Source organism: Drosophila mauritiana, chromosome 2R (assembly GCF_004382145.1).
Source record: "Drosophila mauritiana strain mau12 chromosome 2R, ASM438214v1, whole genome shotgun sequence".
Lineage (NCBI taxonomy): Eukaryota > Metazoa > Arthropoda > Insecta > Diptera > Drosophilidae > Drosophila > Drosophila mauritiana.
Genome location: NC_046668.1, coordinates 17,309,747 through 17,324,011, shown reverse-complemented (window position 1 = coordinate 17,324,011; position 14,265 = coordinate 17,309,747). Strand labels below are relative to the sequence as shown.

The following is a 14,265-nucleotide window of genomic DNA, read 5'->3' as shown; positions in this document are numbered from 1 at the left end:
AACAAATTGCAATTAATAATAATCTTTTGGATTTAATCTTAATCGCTTGGATTGGTAATTATACTTTTTATAATATCCTTGTACATTATTATAAAAAATATTAATTCAAGTAAAAATAAACAATACAAGCATAACATGAGATTTCTTAATTTAAGTAATTTATTTTTTTTCTATTTTTTATTTTTTTTTATCAAATTATCGAGGACCAACAGCACGGTCTTTGGACTTGCGAAACTCCGTTCGGTGGCCAAAAACAGTTAAGCGTAAACATTGTCCTTGGCCATGTTTAGTTTGGCTTCTTTAAATTATGGCCGGCAGCCTAAGCAAACTACAGGGGACTGGCTCAAGGCCGGGGTAGCATTATTACCTGGCGCCAGTCAAATTAGCAGAAGCATAAAAAATAACGTATACGCAACGTGGACCCTTTGGACTGTCGCACGTGTTCATAACCCGTTTGCTTCAACTGCCGTCACCGCTGCTGCCAAAACAAAACGTCAAATGTTTGTATAATGGCAAACATTAACATTTAACCTTGGAGTCACAAATTACCGGATTCTTGTCACCTTCGCACGCAGCAGGCAGCCCGAAAAAAAAGGAACAGAGTCGAGCCGTCAAGAAGGAAAGTTTGTTGTCCGCAACTTTTTACCTCAGCAAGCGGTCCGCGTTGGCAGACCCATAAAAAATCCTGCGGAGAGGCATCAACAGCCACGGAACATATGCGCCCCCGACCCACTTCGATGATGATAAGAGTGCGGCGGCACCACGGCATCGCAGCGTTCTTCTGGCATTCCCACATCTTGCCAGCCCACAATCCAGGCATCCAGGCATCCTTATATCCTTGTATCCTGGCTGCCACCGCAGCAGCATGACGTCGTCCTCGCCGCCTTGTGATAAATAGCTTGATTTTAAGCGAAAGGCGCGGGAGTAGATTTATGACACACGCATTTTCTCCGCCAAGAAAGTGGAAAGTCAGCGGCAGCGGAAAGGAAAGGAAAAAAACACGAATACATAAAGTCACGCAACAGGCCAACGTAGAGTAAAATATCGGAAAATCTCTCATTTAAAAAATTATTACATTTATTTAAGCGTGGCCTTAAAGCATTCATAGAAAAAAACAAGAAGTTGAATTCAAAAAATTCCATATGAAGTTTATAAATTTCACCTTCTATACGGTTGTATAACACCATTTAAAAGGAAAATATTTGTGCTAGCCGAAAATGAAGCATTAAACTCGCTGCATATTAATATTTATTTACCCTAAGAAAATGGAAAATGATTTTCCACCCGATTTTACTATATTTATTTAAGCAATTCAACGAGAAAATAAAGAGCTCTTTAAACGGAGATTGCCAACTTATTTTGGTGCTGAATCATACATAGCCAAATATGCAAAGTATGCGTGTTTATTGAAAAGTGATGCCTGCTTTATGGCTTTTCCACTCCAAATCGCTTACGTAATCGAGCGAGTCTCTGCTTAAGAGTTAAGCTGCGACAATTGCGCAAAAATTGAATCATTTCCCAAGAATCCGTGAGAAGTTTTTGATTGAGCATTTAAAGAAAGCAGCGCGATTGGGTTTCGTGTTTGCGTCCGGATTCGATTTCGAATCGCTTCGCGGTAGCCATGGTATTCCTGGCAATTTCCTCAACATCGCCAGCCTTGCAAGCAGTTTTCCTAAGCTGCTTACTCCCCCCCTCACGCACACAACACCCTACAAACACACACACACACACACACACACTTCTGCGAGCTGGCGGAGAAACCTCAACAATTTCAACATCCGGCTTCCGCTGCAATGTAATGGAAACTCGACGCGAATCGAAAGCCGTGCCTCCGTGCTGTGCCAACATATTAAAGTTGGCAAATGCCGATAGGGGCAAAAAAGGCGGAATGCACTGGCATAAATATGCACTAAATAAATATGCCTAAGTATACAATACAAAAATGCAAAGTTAGCAATAATTCCAATCGTATCAAATGAAATTTAGCTCAAACTTAATATCAACAATCATAGAATAGCTAGGTGTGAAGAAGCTATGCCCACTTTTTTTCAGTGCAAAATCAGCATCCACAGAAGAAGAACGTCGGTGGCGGAAATCTAAGGCAAGACAAGAGTGAAAACGAAAGTGGCACATTGCAGCGGGATATCGAGTGGCACGATGGGCAGATTGTCAAGGGTTTTGCCGAGGGTTAGTACAAAAGTGTGGCGATCCAAAGGGACCGGCGACAGGTGGCCTGCGGATGTCTGTAAATCAAAACTTGGCCCAAAACATTGGGCCCAAATGAGAAGAAATCATAACTGCCGCACCGCATATCAGTCAGCGGCGGTCTTGATTAATTGCTCGCCGCGGCGAATGTGGAAATTATTTTAATTCCGCAGCGCATAATTTGAGATAAACCAACGAACAGCGAAATACACTCGGAAGCAAACACTTGAGCGCGATAATTTGTTGGGGTGTCGGTGAAATCGCGGCGTTTGTATGAATATTTTATGCAGATCGAGCCGGGCATTTCCATGAAATGCACATTAACGATCCCTCGGCTGGCGCCTGCGAGGCAGCGGTGCGTATGCGTGATATCTGAAACGTTTAATTCAAGTCGGCGGCGTAATTTGCAACTCAAACTTAAATCCGGGCAACCAAACTACTTTTAGCCTCACAATTACCAGCCCGCCCCATTTCAACATCTCCAAAATGCAGTGCAAACTGGCGCAAAGTTTTGAATCGTCTCGCTTTTATTTCTTGCCTGTCTTGTTCACAAAAAAAAATAATGAAAAAGAGAAGGGAAAATGGCAGGGATCTGGGAAAAGTGGGCTGTGACTGTGGGCCAAGTCAGCAAGTCAAATAAAAAGTTTTTCGTCAACATTACGCAAATTAGTTTGTCAGTCGAGCCAAGCAAATGCAGCCGACAAAACCCTAATGACATTTAGACTGAGGGATAACTTTTCCAGAGCCAAGCCGAGATCCTGGCGTTGATGGAGTCCTTTGGACAGCCTGAAGATGCAGTTTTCCCTCCACAGTTGACTTCGCCTCGACGCCTCAACTTTTTCACACTGGCTATGTGGAATGATTCGATTGGATTTCGCGGATTATCCCTTGTGCAGTCGGGAGATGTGAGAACGAATTAGTAAATTCCATTTAAATCGAAGTTGTTCCGAAAAGCTAGGCAAATCCTTTTGCTGCGAAATAATATGAAATTTCAAACAATTTAAATTTCAACAAAGATGCTGATTAGGAATTTGGAAAAGTTCAGGCAGTTTTATAATTCAATAAAAGTGGATACTTTTCATCTTCGGTTAAATGCGCATGTTTATGCCCCCTGACAATTATGATGATTCGATTCGATTTCTGGGGCCTCATTCGATATGCATTAATGCTTCTTTGTGCCGAAGGAATCATAAAATCAAATATGCATTGAATTACCGTGCAGGCAGGACAATTATATTATACCTTTTTTCCCGAAAACCAAATACCAAAAAAAAAAGAGATGAGGGGAAAAACAAGTAAGCCGCACCGAAAAAGGGAATATTTAACTCAATTTTCTGGACCTGAATTTGCTACCACAAGCAGCTGGGGCACCTCCAGGCCCATTCCTCCAGCGGAAACCCTAAATCGGCCGCATTTTTCACTCAACATTTTTGCTTTTTTTATCTTAGCTCCCTCGTTTATGCGCAAAAGTGCGTGTAATTCAATTTTTCATGCGCCATGTGACAGGGAGATGTGGAAGGAGGGGGAAGGTGTGTGGGGTTTGCTGCTACCTTTTCTGCCGAAATTAAGACAAAGGGAAATATGCGCTAAAGGCATATTTGGCACGCAATTTTACATGGCGTGTCCTTATTGATGGGCCATCCTTTTTTCCGTTATCGTTATCAATTTTTAATGCCCTTTAAACCCTTTTCTTTATAGCTGTCTGTGCTGCGAGAGGCCATTGACAAATACCTCGGCGCACTCGATTGTATTATACATGAGTTGAAAATGTTGCAACAGGATATTGTAATTAGGGATCCCTCCTAGCGTTGGTTTGGCGTGCGGCGGCGGCCCTGCTGTGCGGACGCATTTCGCGGATTGTTCGGCACGGGTGGTGGTGGTGGTGGATTCATGACACCGGAGCCGGATCCATTGACGTTGGGAGGGCGCACAGAACGGCTACTGTTGCCAAAGCGCAACACCTGTCCGTTTGGCAGGACGAACTCGCCTCCTCGAGCGAGATCATCGTATGAAGCTCCGACGAACATGCTGCGCTCGATGGCGAACCCGAGTTCCAGATCCTCCAGAGGCGCAACCAAGGCGGCGGACACTGCGGCATGTAGAGGTCCTAATTGCTGTCCCGCCTGCATCACCGCCTGCGTTAGCTGAGGGAGGAGTAGCTGGGCAGACTGAGCTGATGACTGCTGGACCTGAGCCTGACCCTGGACCTGATCCTGGGCCTGATCCTGAACCTGGGCCTGACCCTGGACCTGATCCTGGGCCTGACCCTGGGTCTGACCCTGGGCCTGACCCTGGGCCTGACCCTGGGCCTGACCCTGGGCCTGACCCTGGGCCTGACCCTGGACCTGATCCTGGGCCTGATCCTGAACCTGGGCCTGATCCTGAACCTGGGCCTGAGCCTGGACCTGAGCCTGAGCCTGGGCCTGGGCCTGGGACTGGACCTGAGCCTGAGCCTGAACCTGAGCCTGAGCCTGGGCCTGGGCATGGACCTGAGCCTGAGCCTGAGTCTGAGCCTGAGCCTGAGTCTGAGCCTGAGCCTGAGCCTGAGCCTGAGCCTGAGCCTGAGCCTGAGCCTGAGCCTGAGCCTGAGCCTGAGCCTGAGCCTGAGCCTGACCCTGGGCCTGGGTCTGGGTCTGGGTCTGGGTCTGGGTCTGGGCCTGGGCCTGGGCCTGGGATTGAGTTTGTTGATTCACCTGACCCTGGTTAGAGCTTGGTATGATTCGGGCTGTCACCAGCTTTCCGTCCATCTTCATCAAGAATGGAGCACCAAAGCGCTCCATCATCATATCGTCTAGCTCGCCGAAATCCTCATCCTCCAGCTCCAGATCCGCCTGAAAGCCACCGCAATCGTCGTAGTTGATGCGGCGCGTAAAGTCTACAAAGCTGTGCAGTTTCGAGGACAAAAACTCGCGATCCTTGGACTTCGCAGAGGTACTGGGACCATTATCAAAATTCATCAAGGCCCGGTACTGGGTGCTGCACTCGTAGGCTATTAGAGTGTCGTACGGGGAACGGGCAAAGTTGATCAGTTCGTGGATGAACAGGTCCGTATTGGCACCAAAAAATTGGATCATGGACTTTCGGAACTCCTCGCTGTCCAAGTAGAGACGAGGAAGCAGATTCTGGATGGTCTCGTACAGATAGAAAATATCCGCCTTCCTGGTCCTGATCAGCACCGATACATCGCGGTTCACCCACATCATTACTCTATGAATCTCGAAGGGATTGAGACTGCAAGGAAAGGCAGAAATGAGAACATGGCGGAAATTTCCCTTTTCTTTTGGGGGAGGTAAAAACTCACCGGAAATATTCAGGGGACCAGCCGCGAAAGTCGCGTGTTTCGCGATACGGCAGAGAATATAGCGAATTGGCGTAGACATATATGCGCCATTGGACCATGTGCCGTGGCATCATTGTTGCTGCACTCCACGTCTCTGCAATGTCAAAATTCCTTGAAGAAAAAACCGAAACTTTACACGTGACAGAAAATTCCCGAAATTGTCAATCACAAATACGATTTTATACTAATTTCACTGCCTACTGTCGCTCACGAAATGGAACTTTCCCAGCTATGCAATATGATACAGTATTTACGTTATAGGAACTAAACAATTAGCTCGTTCTTTAAACAATTCCCAAGCACAACTCAGCGAAAAAGTTTTGTTATTGCGCAGGCACAACGGCTTTGTGGCACGTTTTGATTTGGGGCGCATCTACACGATGCCTAATGTCAAGTGTGGAACGTAAGGGACTGTTTAGACAAAGCCATAAACTAACCTGCAAATCGTGGGGACATTGGAATAGAATATACTCTGAAATCACTGGAAACGGTGAATTGAAACAAAATATGCAAATATTTTTAAAAAAATTCGCAAGGTGCTTATGCCGAGCATCCTTGATCCAACGAGACTACCTTTTAGATCGTTACGAAATATAAAATGCCATTGATTTATATTTAATCTTTACATTTATTATGTATTTGATTCGTATTACAGATATCTTTTGTTCATTGTATGTATGTTGAGTTCACTAAAATTCATAACTGGCCACGCCCACTTATGCAAAAAACATTAACACCCTCGTCATACATTGATCAGCGCTAGTTCTACGATTTAAAAGCTACGATAGTAAAGTTAGTTGCCATTGTTTATAGTTAGTTAGTTATAGCTGCGGCTAACCTAAGTGAATACATTTACAATCGATGTTCTTCAGGAGGATACAGAATTCGTCTTGCGAGGGGGGTATATATGTATGTAAGACATGGATGGGTGTGTAAACATAATAGATATTATTAGATAGATATTGGTGTTTATATATGTACAACTTAAAATGGCAATCTTAGGCCTAGAATACATCAGTTACTTACATAGCAATTACAATTACAAGTATTATGTTATGGGGTTTGGGGATTTCAGGAATCGGAACAAGACAATACGGAAACCAGTTAAACATTCCCTTAAACTAGCAACTTAAATGAAAATCAAAATCAGTGGCTTATGCTAGATACGCCAGTAGCCCCCGATTCTCCTCGTTTTCATCGTGGTTGTCGCTATCATCGTCGTCCTCCTCCTCCTCCTCTTCCTCTTCTTCATCCGCAGCTTTTTCCTCTTCCTGGTCGTCTTCCTCTTGATCTTCATCCTCTTCGTCCTCCTCATCTTGTTCTTCGGTGGCAGTGGCTGTATCCTCGGCGGTTTCCAACTCTGCTTCGCCAACCACATCGATTGCGGCCTCCAGCAAATAGGCATCCCGTTCATGGCTGGCCGCCTCCGGATCCGCATCTGTATCGAAATAGTTATCTAGATTGGCGTCATCCGCAGTCAAAGCTTGTGGGCTGTCGCACAACGTGTTGCGCAGCATGCCTATGGAATTATCTGCCGAATTAGAATGCTCGTTGAAGAGTCCGACGTCCACAGGCTGCGTTAGAGTGGACAATTCGATTAAGGAGTTGGCTATGTCGTGCTCCTCAATCGCCGGATGGCCGCGCATTAGGGGATCGCCGGAATAGCCCGCTACTCTCCAGGCAAACGAACTTATTGGAGCTGAGCCCGAGGTGGCTGTCGAACTGCTGGCCAAACTGGCACTCTGGCTGGACTGATTGCTGTGGCTGCAACTGCGTCGCCGTTTCGGTGCACTGCAACCCGGTTCGTTATCCTCTCTCGGCGCTGGAGTCATCCGTGAGTGGTGTGGCCCCGCCTGGTCGTCATCGGGCAACTGAAGCTCCAGTTTTACTGGTTTCCTATCCTCCAGAGTTGCCTCCGCTTTTAGTGTGGCGCGCAAAGCACTGAGCTGCAGGTTTACAGTGCTATCATCATCGGAATCGCTGCTGGAATTGTTGTTGTTCGTGTTGGGTTGACCTAGAAAAGAAATTTGTATGATTAGAACTCGTGTTACACATTTTTTTAAGTAAGTGTAAAAGTTTGATCTGATAGGATAATAAATAGTTGTTTTAGTGTTTTTAGAGATCATTATAGTGCGTTCCTGTTCAGATAGTGTGATGAAATACATATATTCATTCGTTCATCATGCTGATAAGAACCGTCTAGATTCCCAAACCACTTACCAGATGACTCGCTGCTATCGCCACCTGACTCGTCATCGGACGAACTTGAGCTGTCACTACTGCTTTCCGGTTGTCGCTGGGGCTTCTGTTGGCTCTTCTGCTGCTGTTCCAGCATTGCCAGCTGCTCGTGTTCAATATTCTGGTCTTTGGCCTTCCGTTTACGAGATGTCCTTTTCCCAATTGACGCGTTTTTAGAGCGCTTTTTATTCGCCACTCGCTTGCGTGGTTTTTTCTTGGGTGGCTCGGAGTTGGTGGTACTACTGTCACTGCTATCCTCATCGCTGCTGCTGCTGAAGTGAAAGGAGGAGCTGCTGCAGCAGCTGCTGGGGCTGCTGCCACTGTCACTGCGGGCAGGCATTGAGGACCGCTGGCGTGATTTCTTTGAACGTATACAGCGCAGCGTGCGCAACTGATCGAGGCGCCGTGTCTCCGCCATGACCAGCTTCCAGTTCTTGCCTCTGTTGGCCGCTGCACCACTTGTGCTGGGTCCCATAAACAGGCCCTGATCCCTGGAGGGCGGATCCAACGGGGATTGTGTCGCCCGGTTATCGGCAATTGCGGCCGGCGCAGCTTCGTGTTGCTCATTTACGAATACCACATCGGAGTCACTATTTGAGTCGAGGCTCACCTGCTCGGGAGTGCGCATGTGTGGTGGCTTCAGCTCCAGCACAAAGACGCACTCATCCTCATCGCCGGAACTGCTGCTGCTCCCGAGTTCGATGTGCGCACTCACTGGAAGAGTAGCACCTGCGTGTCTCCTGCTGGTGTTGCTGCCATCGTTGATGGCCGCCACCTCTGCATTTGCGGCCGCATCGCCGTCGTCGATCTCGATGACTTCCGCTTCCTCGCTGGCAACCGCCGCTGGGCGCCTCATGCTTAGGTTAATGGCCACCGTTTGGGAGCCAACATTGGTTGTCCGGCGTATGGAAATCCCCGGCAGCTCACTGCCATCACTGGCCATTGTCACGCTGAAGGAATGTGTGGCACCGGGATTGGTCACAATCACACTGGTCGACGGGCGTACCCTAGGGGGGCTCCAGTCCGGAGAGAAGTCAGCGTTTATAGCATCCGCATCTCCAACCTCCAAATGCAGATCATCACTGTTTGAGGATTGTGTCTCCACCATGTCCAACAGATCCACCTCCACCTCCTCGGCCACTCGTGCCGAATACTGCACCACATGGTCGTAGCCGTTTATGTCATACGGGGAGCGGGCAAAGTTAAACAGTTCGTGGATGAAGTGACTGGTGCGCTCGCCGAGATACGGCGACAGCCGGCGACGGAATGTAGGACCTAGTAAGCTGGTCATGGGCAGGAGGTCGTTCATCAGCGTCATCACAGTGTTCACGCTATGTGCAGCATTCCTCAGTAGGCACATGATGTCGCGATGAATCCAAGGCATCAGGCGATGAATCTGAGCAGGATTGTTTCTATAAGCAAAGATTTGAAATCGAAATCAGTATGGGTAAGTATGCTGTTTCAAGTAGACGAACGGACCTGTAAAAACGGGCGCTCCACTCTCGAAAGTGTCCCGTCACGCTGTCGCTGACGGGCAGAGCATACAGCTTTCTATCGTACACATAACGTCGCCAGAGCTGACTCAATGAGCCCGATGTGGCTGCATCCTGGTCGTGCTGGTAGTAATTCATCAGCTCCGAGCGATACGGCTCGAAGCGGCTGTACGATTGCCTGCCAGCTGCTACTTCTGCCGCCGGTAGCACCTCTTCACCAGCAGCTCCTGCCGCTATGGCCGCCTCGATGTCGTTGACAATGACGGCCTGGTTCTGCACCAGCGGCATGTACCTGGGACGCCTCACAATGTGGAAACGTAGGGATGGATTTTCCGTTGGAACCGGCGACGTGGTCTGCACCGGGTAGCGATCGTAGTCGTCCAGGGTGCGGACATTGTGTATGATGGTCCTGAAGGGCTGCTTACACAGTGGACACTCGGGCTTTATCTGCAATCGAGGATAATTAGAGGATTTAAATAATTGTTTACGTGCTTGCTGTAGCCTGCGGACTGCTCACCTTGCTCCACTCGCACAGGCACTTAAAGCAGAACTGGTGCATGCACGAGTCCGTGAAGCACTTCCTCCTGCACCGGGACAAGCAGATGGCGCAATTGGGCGGCGGCGAGGTGCGCTCTACTGTTCCGTTCTCCTCCGCGGCGGATGCACTGGTGCCCGGCTCACCGATGGCGTTGGCATTATCCGGCCCAGCGGATACGGGTTCCTCGGCCTCGTTGTCTCCCGACTCACTGCCGCTCTCGGTGAGATCAGCAAACTTCATGGCCGCAGCCGGTAGCGTCCGGCTTCCGACATTGGATCCTTCCGATCCCGGCTCCACAATCACCGATGCGCCCAACTCATCCACTCCCAAATAGGGCACGATGCCGGCAAGACCTCCGGGATTCTCCTCCGCCATTCGGGCGACTATATAGCGGCTATATACGCTGTAAAATCGGCCGTAAGATGGGCGAGAACTTGGGGCCGAAGTTTTGTGTCTACTCTGTCCTCCTCTCTCTCTCACTCTGCTCCTCTCGCCTTCTCTCGCTTGCACTCGCTGGCTGGCACGCTACTATATCATCTGGTTCGCAATTCGGGTCTCATGCCTCGTTTTCCAGCGGCCTTTTCCGGGACAGTGGCCGCATTATCCGTATTCCCTTGCGGTCTATGTGGTGGTCAGTGGCCTGTCCCGTGATATAGCACAATTTTCGGGCCAGAAATCGCACTATATCTCTGTTAATTTTACACCTGAAAATTAAGGAAACTCGGTTTTTGGACCACTATGGTAGTACCGTTCGTCGCGTACCGTTAAATGCTGCAGAACACGGAGATTGGTATACTTTTGAATTACTTCTGAATAAATATTGAAAATAAAAAATGTTTGGAAAATATATTTAGTGAGGTGTCTACTAGCTGTTCTTCTCCCTGATTGAACTTGATTGAAACAGCAGTGTTAGCTCTGTTTTAAAAATTACGAAATACACAAAAACATGTTATAGAACTAGACCAATTTATGTTAAAAAGATAAAGTTTCAAATGTGATATTTTGAGAACATTAAATATTCTTAGATTTATTACACAATTGATAACTTCTATAAATAACTTCTTTTCAAGCCAAGGAGAACAAAATATTTATTTTGTAATTTTCTAAGATAGTTTGGTATTTCAGTTTTGGTATTTAATTGCGGAGCCTTAATTGTTTGTGTTATCGATAGCTCGTTGCTTTATTGCCTTTTTGTGGCGTCTGTTTCAATTTGTTTGTTTTCAATTGTTGGTCATAAGTTGGATCCCCAAAATGAATCGACGCAACAAGCGGACTTCGTACTACCAATACGAAGTATACCTAGACTTCATGGAGGAGAATCCCCTGATGTCGGGCAACAAACTGAGTCGCACCCAGGACGGCAAGAAGTGGAAGGAGCTCAGCGATCTGCTAAACAAGTGCGCCACGGGTCCCACTATGTCGCCCGAGGAATGGCGAAAGGTATGTTGCAACCATTTGGGTATCGAGTGTACAAGCCCACAGTGTGTCATGCTTATAGCGCCTCAACGACTGGAAGAACAGCACGCGCTCCAAGTACCGACGCAGCATCAATTCGGATGACAAGAGCAATGCAATGACTCCTCTGGAGAACAGAGCCCTGCAGATCTTCTCCTTAGAACCGAATTTTCGCGAGGTTTCGATGCGCCTGCAAGACATGATGGAGGAGGAAGAGGAACAGGATAAAGAGGATGTGGAAGAGAATGAGAATATGGAGGAGTTGGTTGGGGAGGAGGATGAGGAGGAGCAGTACCAGCAGTTCATAGCGGAGCCTCACGAGCAAGCCAACCCAACGGTCTTCAATGGTCACAGTGCCGCGAAAAAGCTAAGGCTCGATGGCGCCAGTGAGATTATCTACGAAGGTGGGTATACGCAAATCTAATGTAAATACTATATATCTTATAAAGGAATAACCTTGATTTCAGTCTCGGATGTCACATGTGAACAATCTGCCGCGAAAGAACCGTCTGCCTTCTATGGTGAGAAAATTCAGGAGCAGCTGAAACGCATTTCGGACATACACGAGGCATCGCTGCACTTTAAGATAGCCCGGTTCCAGTACAAGAATCCCGGATTCGAGTTCGTTCCGGAATTATAGCCCAGTTCGATCTGCTAGCCATGCACATAATATAATAATGTGTATAATGTAATATAATATGTGAGCTCAGAGGGACCTGCTGATTTCGCCTCGAATTAAAAGACGCGGAACGTTCAATGAGTGGTACAGTAGGCATTCGTTGAAGACAAATTCTTGAGTAGTGTGTACGTTATACCAATTAGTCGTTTTTAAGACTGTTGTTTTGCATATCGTTCGACGAAATACTTTTTGCACATAAATTTTGAAATGTATTATTGACTTATATGAAACCGCTAATAAATATGGTGACGAATCATTTCTGTTTCCTCTAAAAAAAATTAAATAGATTCACAGGAATGTTTTTATTTTAACAAAACTTATGTTTGGTGATATTTTTAATTATTGCACAAGTAGCTAAAACTATCGCATGGCGACTAATTGCATTATCTCTTGCCGCCAGATGCGCACCACTGCCGTGCCGAATACAACCCTGCGCGAACAGCAGCAAAATGCAACTAGAAAATCCCAAACGCATTTAATTGTTTGGTGAACATTTCGCATCGCTTGGTGGCGTCAATTTGCATTTTAGGTCTTTTGCTAGCGATTTAAACACGGCATCGAGCACGCAGGCACAGAGCAAGTATACCCGGATGAACGGCAAGATGGACCGCCGCAAGAAACGCACCTCCTCGGAGCAATACCAAATGTACATCGACATGATGGAGAGCGACCCCATTTTCGCCACCGGACGAGTGCCGCGCGATTACGACCTGAACTACTTGACCAAAAAGTGGAAGGAGCTCTCCGACCGGCTAAACAAGTGCAGCTCCGGACCCACACTGACGCCGGAGGAGTGGCGCAAGGTATGAGTACCACCACAGGCCCCAAATAATGTTTCCTCTAATCCCAAATTTCCTGCTTCAAAAACAGCGCCTAAACGATTGGAAGAACACCACCCGCTGCAAGTACAGACGCAGCCTTCTGTCCACGGAAAAGGACATCTCGATGACCTCCGTGGAGACGCGCGCACTCGATCTCTTTGGCAAGGTGCCCACCACCGGCGGCGAAACGATGATCAATCTGAAGTCCGAAAAGGATGAGCACGACGACGAGATGGAGGAACTGGGCCAGCGTACTTCGGCGGCATTTCAAAAGGAACTGCAGGCCGCCGTTGAGGAAGCCATCAACGATGAGGTGGACGAGGAGGAGATGGTGGAAGAACATGTCGATCACGAGGACATGATGGAGGAGAATCTAGCGGAGACCGGCATCACCGCGTCCACAACGGCGGTCAATACGGGCGGCGGCACCTATCGCACCATCGTCGTGGACAACACATCCTTCGAGCACGTCGAGGAGGAGGCCCAAACGGTGCAGCCGCACGCCGTCGAGTACGTCACATCCCGCAGACCTGCTGCCGCCGTCATCAATCCGGGCACGGCCTCCTCCGGCAATAAGCTGATCAACGGCGAGCTGCCCGTCAAGCGGATGCGCACACAGCCCAGGGAGCAAATTATCTACGAAGGTAACTATGCCGCTTTACTTTGCCCAAGTTTGGTAGTTCATTTATCCACTTCTTTCAGTTAAAAATGCGACGCGTTGCATTTCAAACATGCAGGCCGTGCCGCCGCTGCACAGTACAAAGCTGGAGCGGGAACCCAGTTCGCTGACAAGCGCGCTGAGCAGCAGCGATGCCCAGCAGATCGCGCACCAGCTGAAGCGACTGGCCGACATCAAATACGAGACACTGCAGTTTGAGATTGCGCGCTTCAAGTTCAACAACCCGGGCTTCCAGTACGATCCGCCGTCCTTATAGTGTCCCAAGCGGCAGGGCGAGATCAGTGGGTCTAAGCAATCGGCAAAAACTCCAGCACCAGCAGAAGCCACGGCGAAAGGATCAGCATTAGCAAAAGCAATGGAACGAGCCAAGTCAGCTCGAATTGTATAGGTCTTTTACGACCTATTTTCTAGCTCTCCAAGCCCGCGCTCCGCCGAAACAAACACAAAATTCTAACTTATAGTAGCCAGATTTAAAATGATTAGTTTAAAATTGACATAGAAATCTATTGTGTAAACAGTTATTTTCAACTTTTCAAGCACTTCACCTACGATATCCATATATGAAATAGGCATATAATTGTAATATCTAAAGTAAAAACCAATTGGACAAGTAATTTTAACGCGTTGTATGTAAATGTTAAGAATAAAGTTTACCAATGATACATATGCGCCGCACAGACGTGCTCCACCTTTTGCCTGTTGTTGCATTTTTAGAGTTTATTTATGACGCCGTGGCCAGAATCGAAGCCAACACGAAAAGTCCATTAATCAAAGCTAGGGAGATGGCGTCGACAACGCGTATATGCATTGTGCCTCG

The 14,265-nt window shown here is 47.6% G+C and overlaps 4 protein-coding genes across 6 annotated transcripts; 2 read left to right on the top strand and 2 right to left on the bottom strand.

Moving 5' to 3' along the window:
• Positions 1-3,857: 3,857 nt before the first annotated feature.
• LOC117136633 lies at positions 3,858-5,911 on the bottom strand. The gene is made up of 4 exons (XM_033297624.1): positions 5,507-5,911; positions 4,863-5,436; positions 4,695-4,814; positions 3,858-4,400 (listed from the first exon to the last, which is right to left on the bottom strand). Exons 1-4 carry the CDS (start codon positions 5,617-5,619, stop codon positions 4,008-4,010), a joined length of 1,200 nt encoding a protein of 399 aa, XP_033153515.1. The 5' UTR covers positions 5,620-5,911; the 3' UTR covers positions 3,858-4,007.
• Positions 5,912-6,153: 242 nt separating this feature from the next.
• Positions 6,154-10,682, bottom strand: LOC117136515 (E3 ubiquitin-protein ligase Topors). Of its 2 annotated transcripts, XM_033297460.1 has the most exons (5): positions 10,577-10,682; positions 9,794-10,518; positions 9,263-9,723; positions 7,766-9,195; positions 6,154-7,559 (listed from the first exon to the last, which is right to left on the bottom strand). In XM_033297460.1, exons 2-5 carry the CDS (start codon positions 10,187-10,189, stop codon positions 6,700-6,702), a joined length of 3,147 nt encoding a protein of 1,048 aa, XP_033153351.1. In that variant the 5' UTR covers positions 10,190-10,518; positions 10,577-10,682; the 3' UTR covers positions 6,154-6,699. The 2 variants fall into 2 exon arrangements, with proteins under 2 accessions (XP_033153351.1, XP_033153350.1); XM_033297459.1 differs by lacking the exon at positions 10,577-10,682 and having other exon boundaries at positions 9,794-10,569.
• A 299-nt stretch (positions 10,683-10,981) lies between these two features.
• LOC117137770 lies at positions 10,982-12,204 on the top strand. Of its 2 annotated transcripts, none has more exons than XM_033299390.1 (3): positions 10,982-11,254; positions 11,313-11,673; positions 11,719-12,204. In XM_033299390.1, the coding sequence occupies exons 1-3, from the start codon at positions 11,066-11,068 to the stop codon at positions 11,907-11,909; spliced, it is 741 nt and encodes a 246-aa protein (XP_033155281.1). In that variant the 5' UTR covers positions 10,982-11,065; the 3' UTR covers positions 11,910-12,204. The 2 variants fall into 2 exon arrangements, with proteins under 2 accessions (XP_033155281.1, XP_033155282.1); XM_033299391.1 differs by having other exon boundaries at positions 10,983-11,254; positions 11,737-12,204.
• A 203-nt stretch (positions 12,205-12,407) lies between these two features.
• LOC117137459 lies at positions 12,408-13,759 on the top strand. The gene is made up of 3 exons (XM_033298904.1): positions 12,408-12,751; positions 12,819-13,413; positions 13,472-13,759. Exons 1-3 carry the CDS (start codon positions 12,539-12,541, stop codon positions 13,702-13,704), a joined length of 1,041 nt encoding a protein of 346 aa, XP_033154795.1. The 5' UTR covers positions 12,408-12,538; the 3' UTR covers positions 13,705-13,759.
• Positions 13,760-14,265: the final 506 nt, after the last annotated feature.

What these genes read in the sequence shown, in the direction of transcription:
- LOC117136633 (XM_033297624.1), bottom strand. Translation starts at nt 5,619, where the DNA reads ATGATGCCACGGCACATGGTCCAATGGCGCATATATGTCTACGCCAAT. An exon ending in TGGTCCCCTGAATATTTCCG is followed by an intron (nt 5,437 to 5,506) that starts GTGAGTTTTTAC and finishes CTTTCCTTGCAG; the next exon opens with TCTCAATCCCTTCGAGATTC. An exon ending in AGACTCAGGCTCAGGCTCAG is followed by an intron (nt 4,401 to 4,694) that starts GTCCATGCCCAG and finishes GTCCAGGGTCAG; the next exon opens with GCTCAGGTCCAGCAGTCATC.
- LOC117136515 (XM_033297460.1), bottom strand. Translation starts at nt 10,189, where the DNA reads ATGGCGGAGGAGAATCCCGGAGGTCTTGCCGGCATCGTGCCCTATTTG. An exon ending in GCCTGTGCGAGTGGAGCAAG is followed by an intron (nt 9,724 to 9,793) that starts GTGAGCAGTCCG and finishes CCTCGATTGCAG; the next exon opens with ATAAAGCCCGAGTGTCCACT. An exon ending in CGATAGCAGCGAGTCATCTG is followed by an intron (nt 7,560 to 7,765) that starts GTAAGTGGTTTG and finishes TTTCTTTTCTAG; the next exon opens with GTCAACCCAACACGAACAAC.
- LOC117137770 (XM_033299390.1), top strand. Translation starts at nt 11,066, where the DNA reads ATGAATCGACGCAACAAGCGGACTTCGTACTACCAATACGAAGTATAC. An exon ending in CGCCCGAGGAATGGCGAAAG is followed by an intron (nt 11,255 to 11,312) that starts GTATGTTGCAAC and finishes TCATGCTTATAG; the next exon opens with CGCCTCAACGACTGGAAGAA. An exon ending in CAGTGAGATTATCTACGAAG is followed by an intron (nt 11,674 to 11,718) that starts GTGGGTATACGC and finishes TATCTTATAAAG; the next exon opens with GAATAACCTTGATTTCAGTC.
- LOC117137459 (XM_033298904.1), top strand. Translation starts at nt 12,539, where the DNA reads ATGAACGGCAAGATGGACCGCCGCAAGAAACGCACCTCCTCGGAGCAA. An exon ending in CGCCGGAGGAGTGGCGCAAG is followed by an intron (nt 12,752 to 12,818) that starts GTATGAGTACCA and finishes CTTCAAAAACAG; the next exon opens with CGCCTAAACGATTGGAAGAA. An exon ending in GGAGCAAATTATCTACGAAG is followed by an intron (nt 13,414 to 13,471) that starts GTAACTATGCCG and finishes CACTTCTTTCAG; the next exon opens with TTAAAAATGCGACGCGTTGC.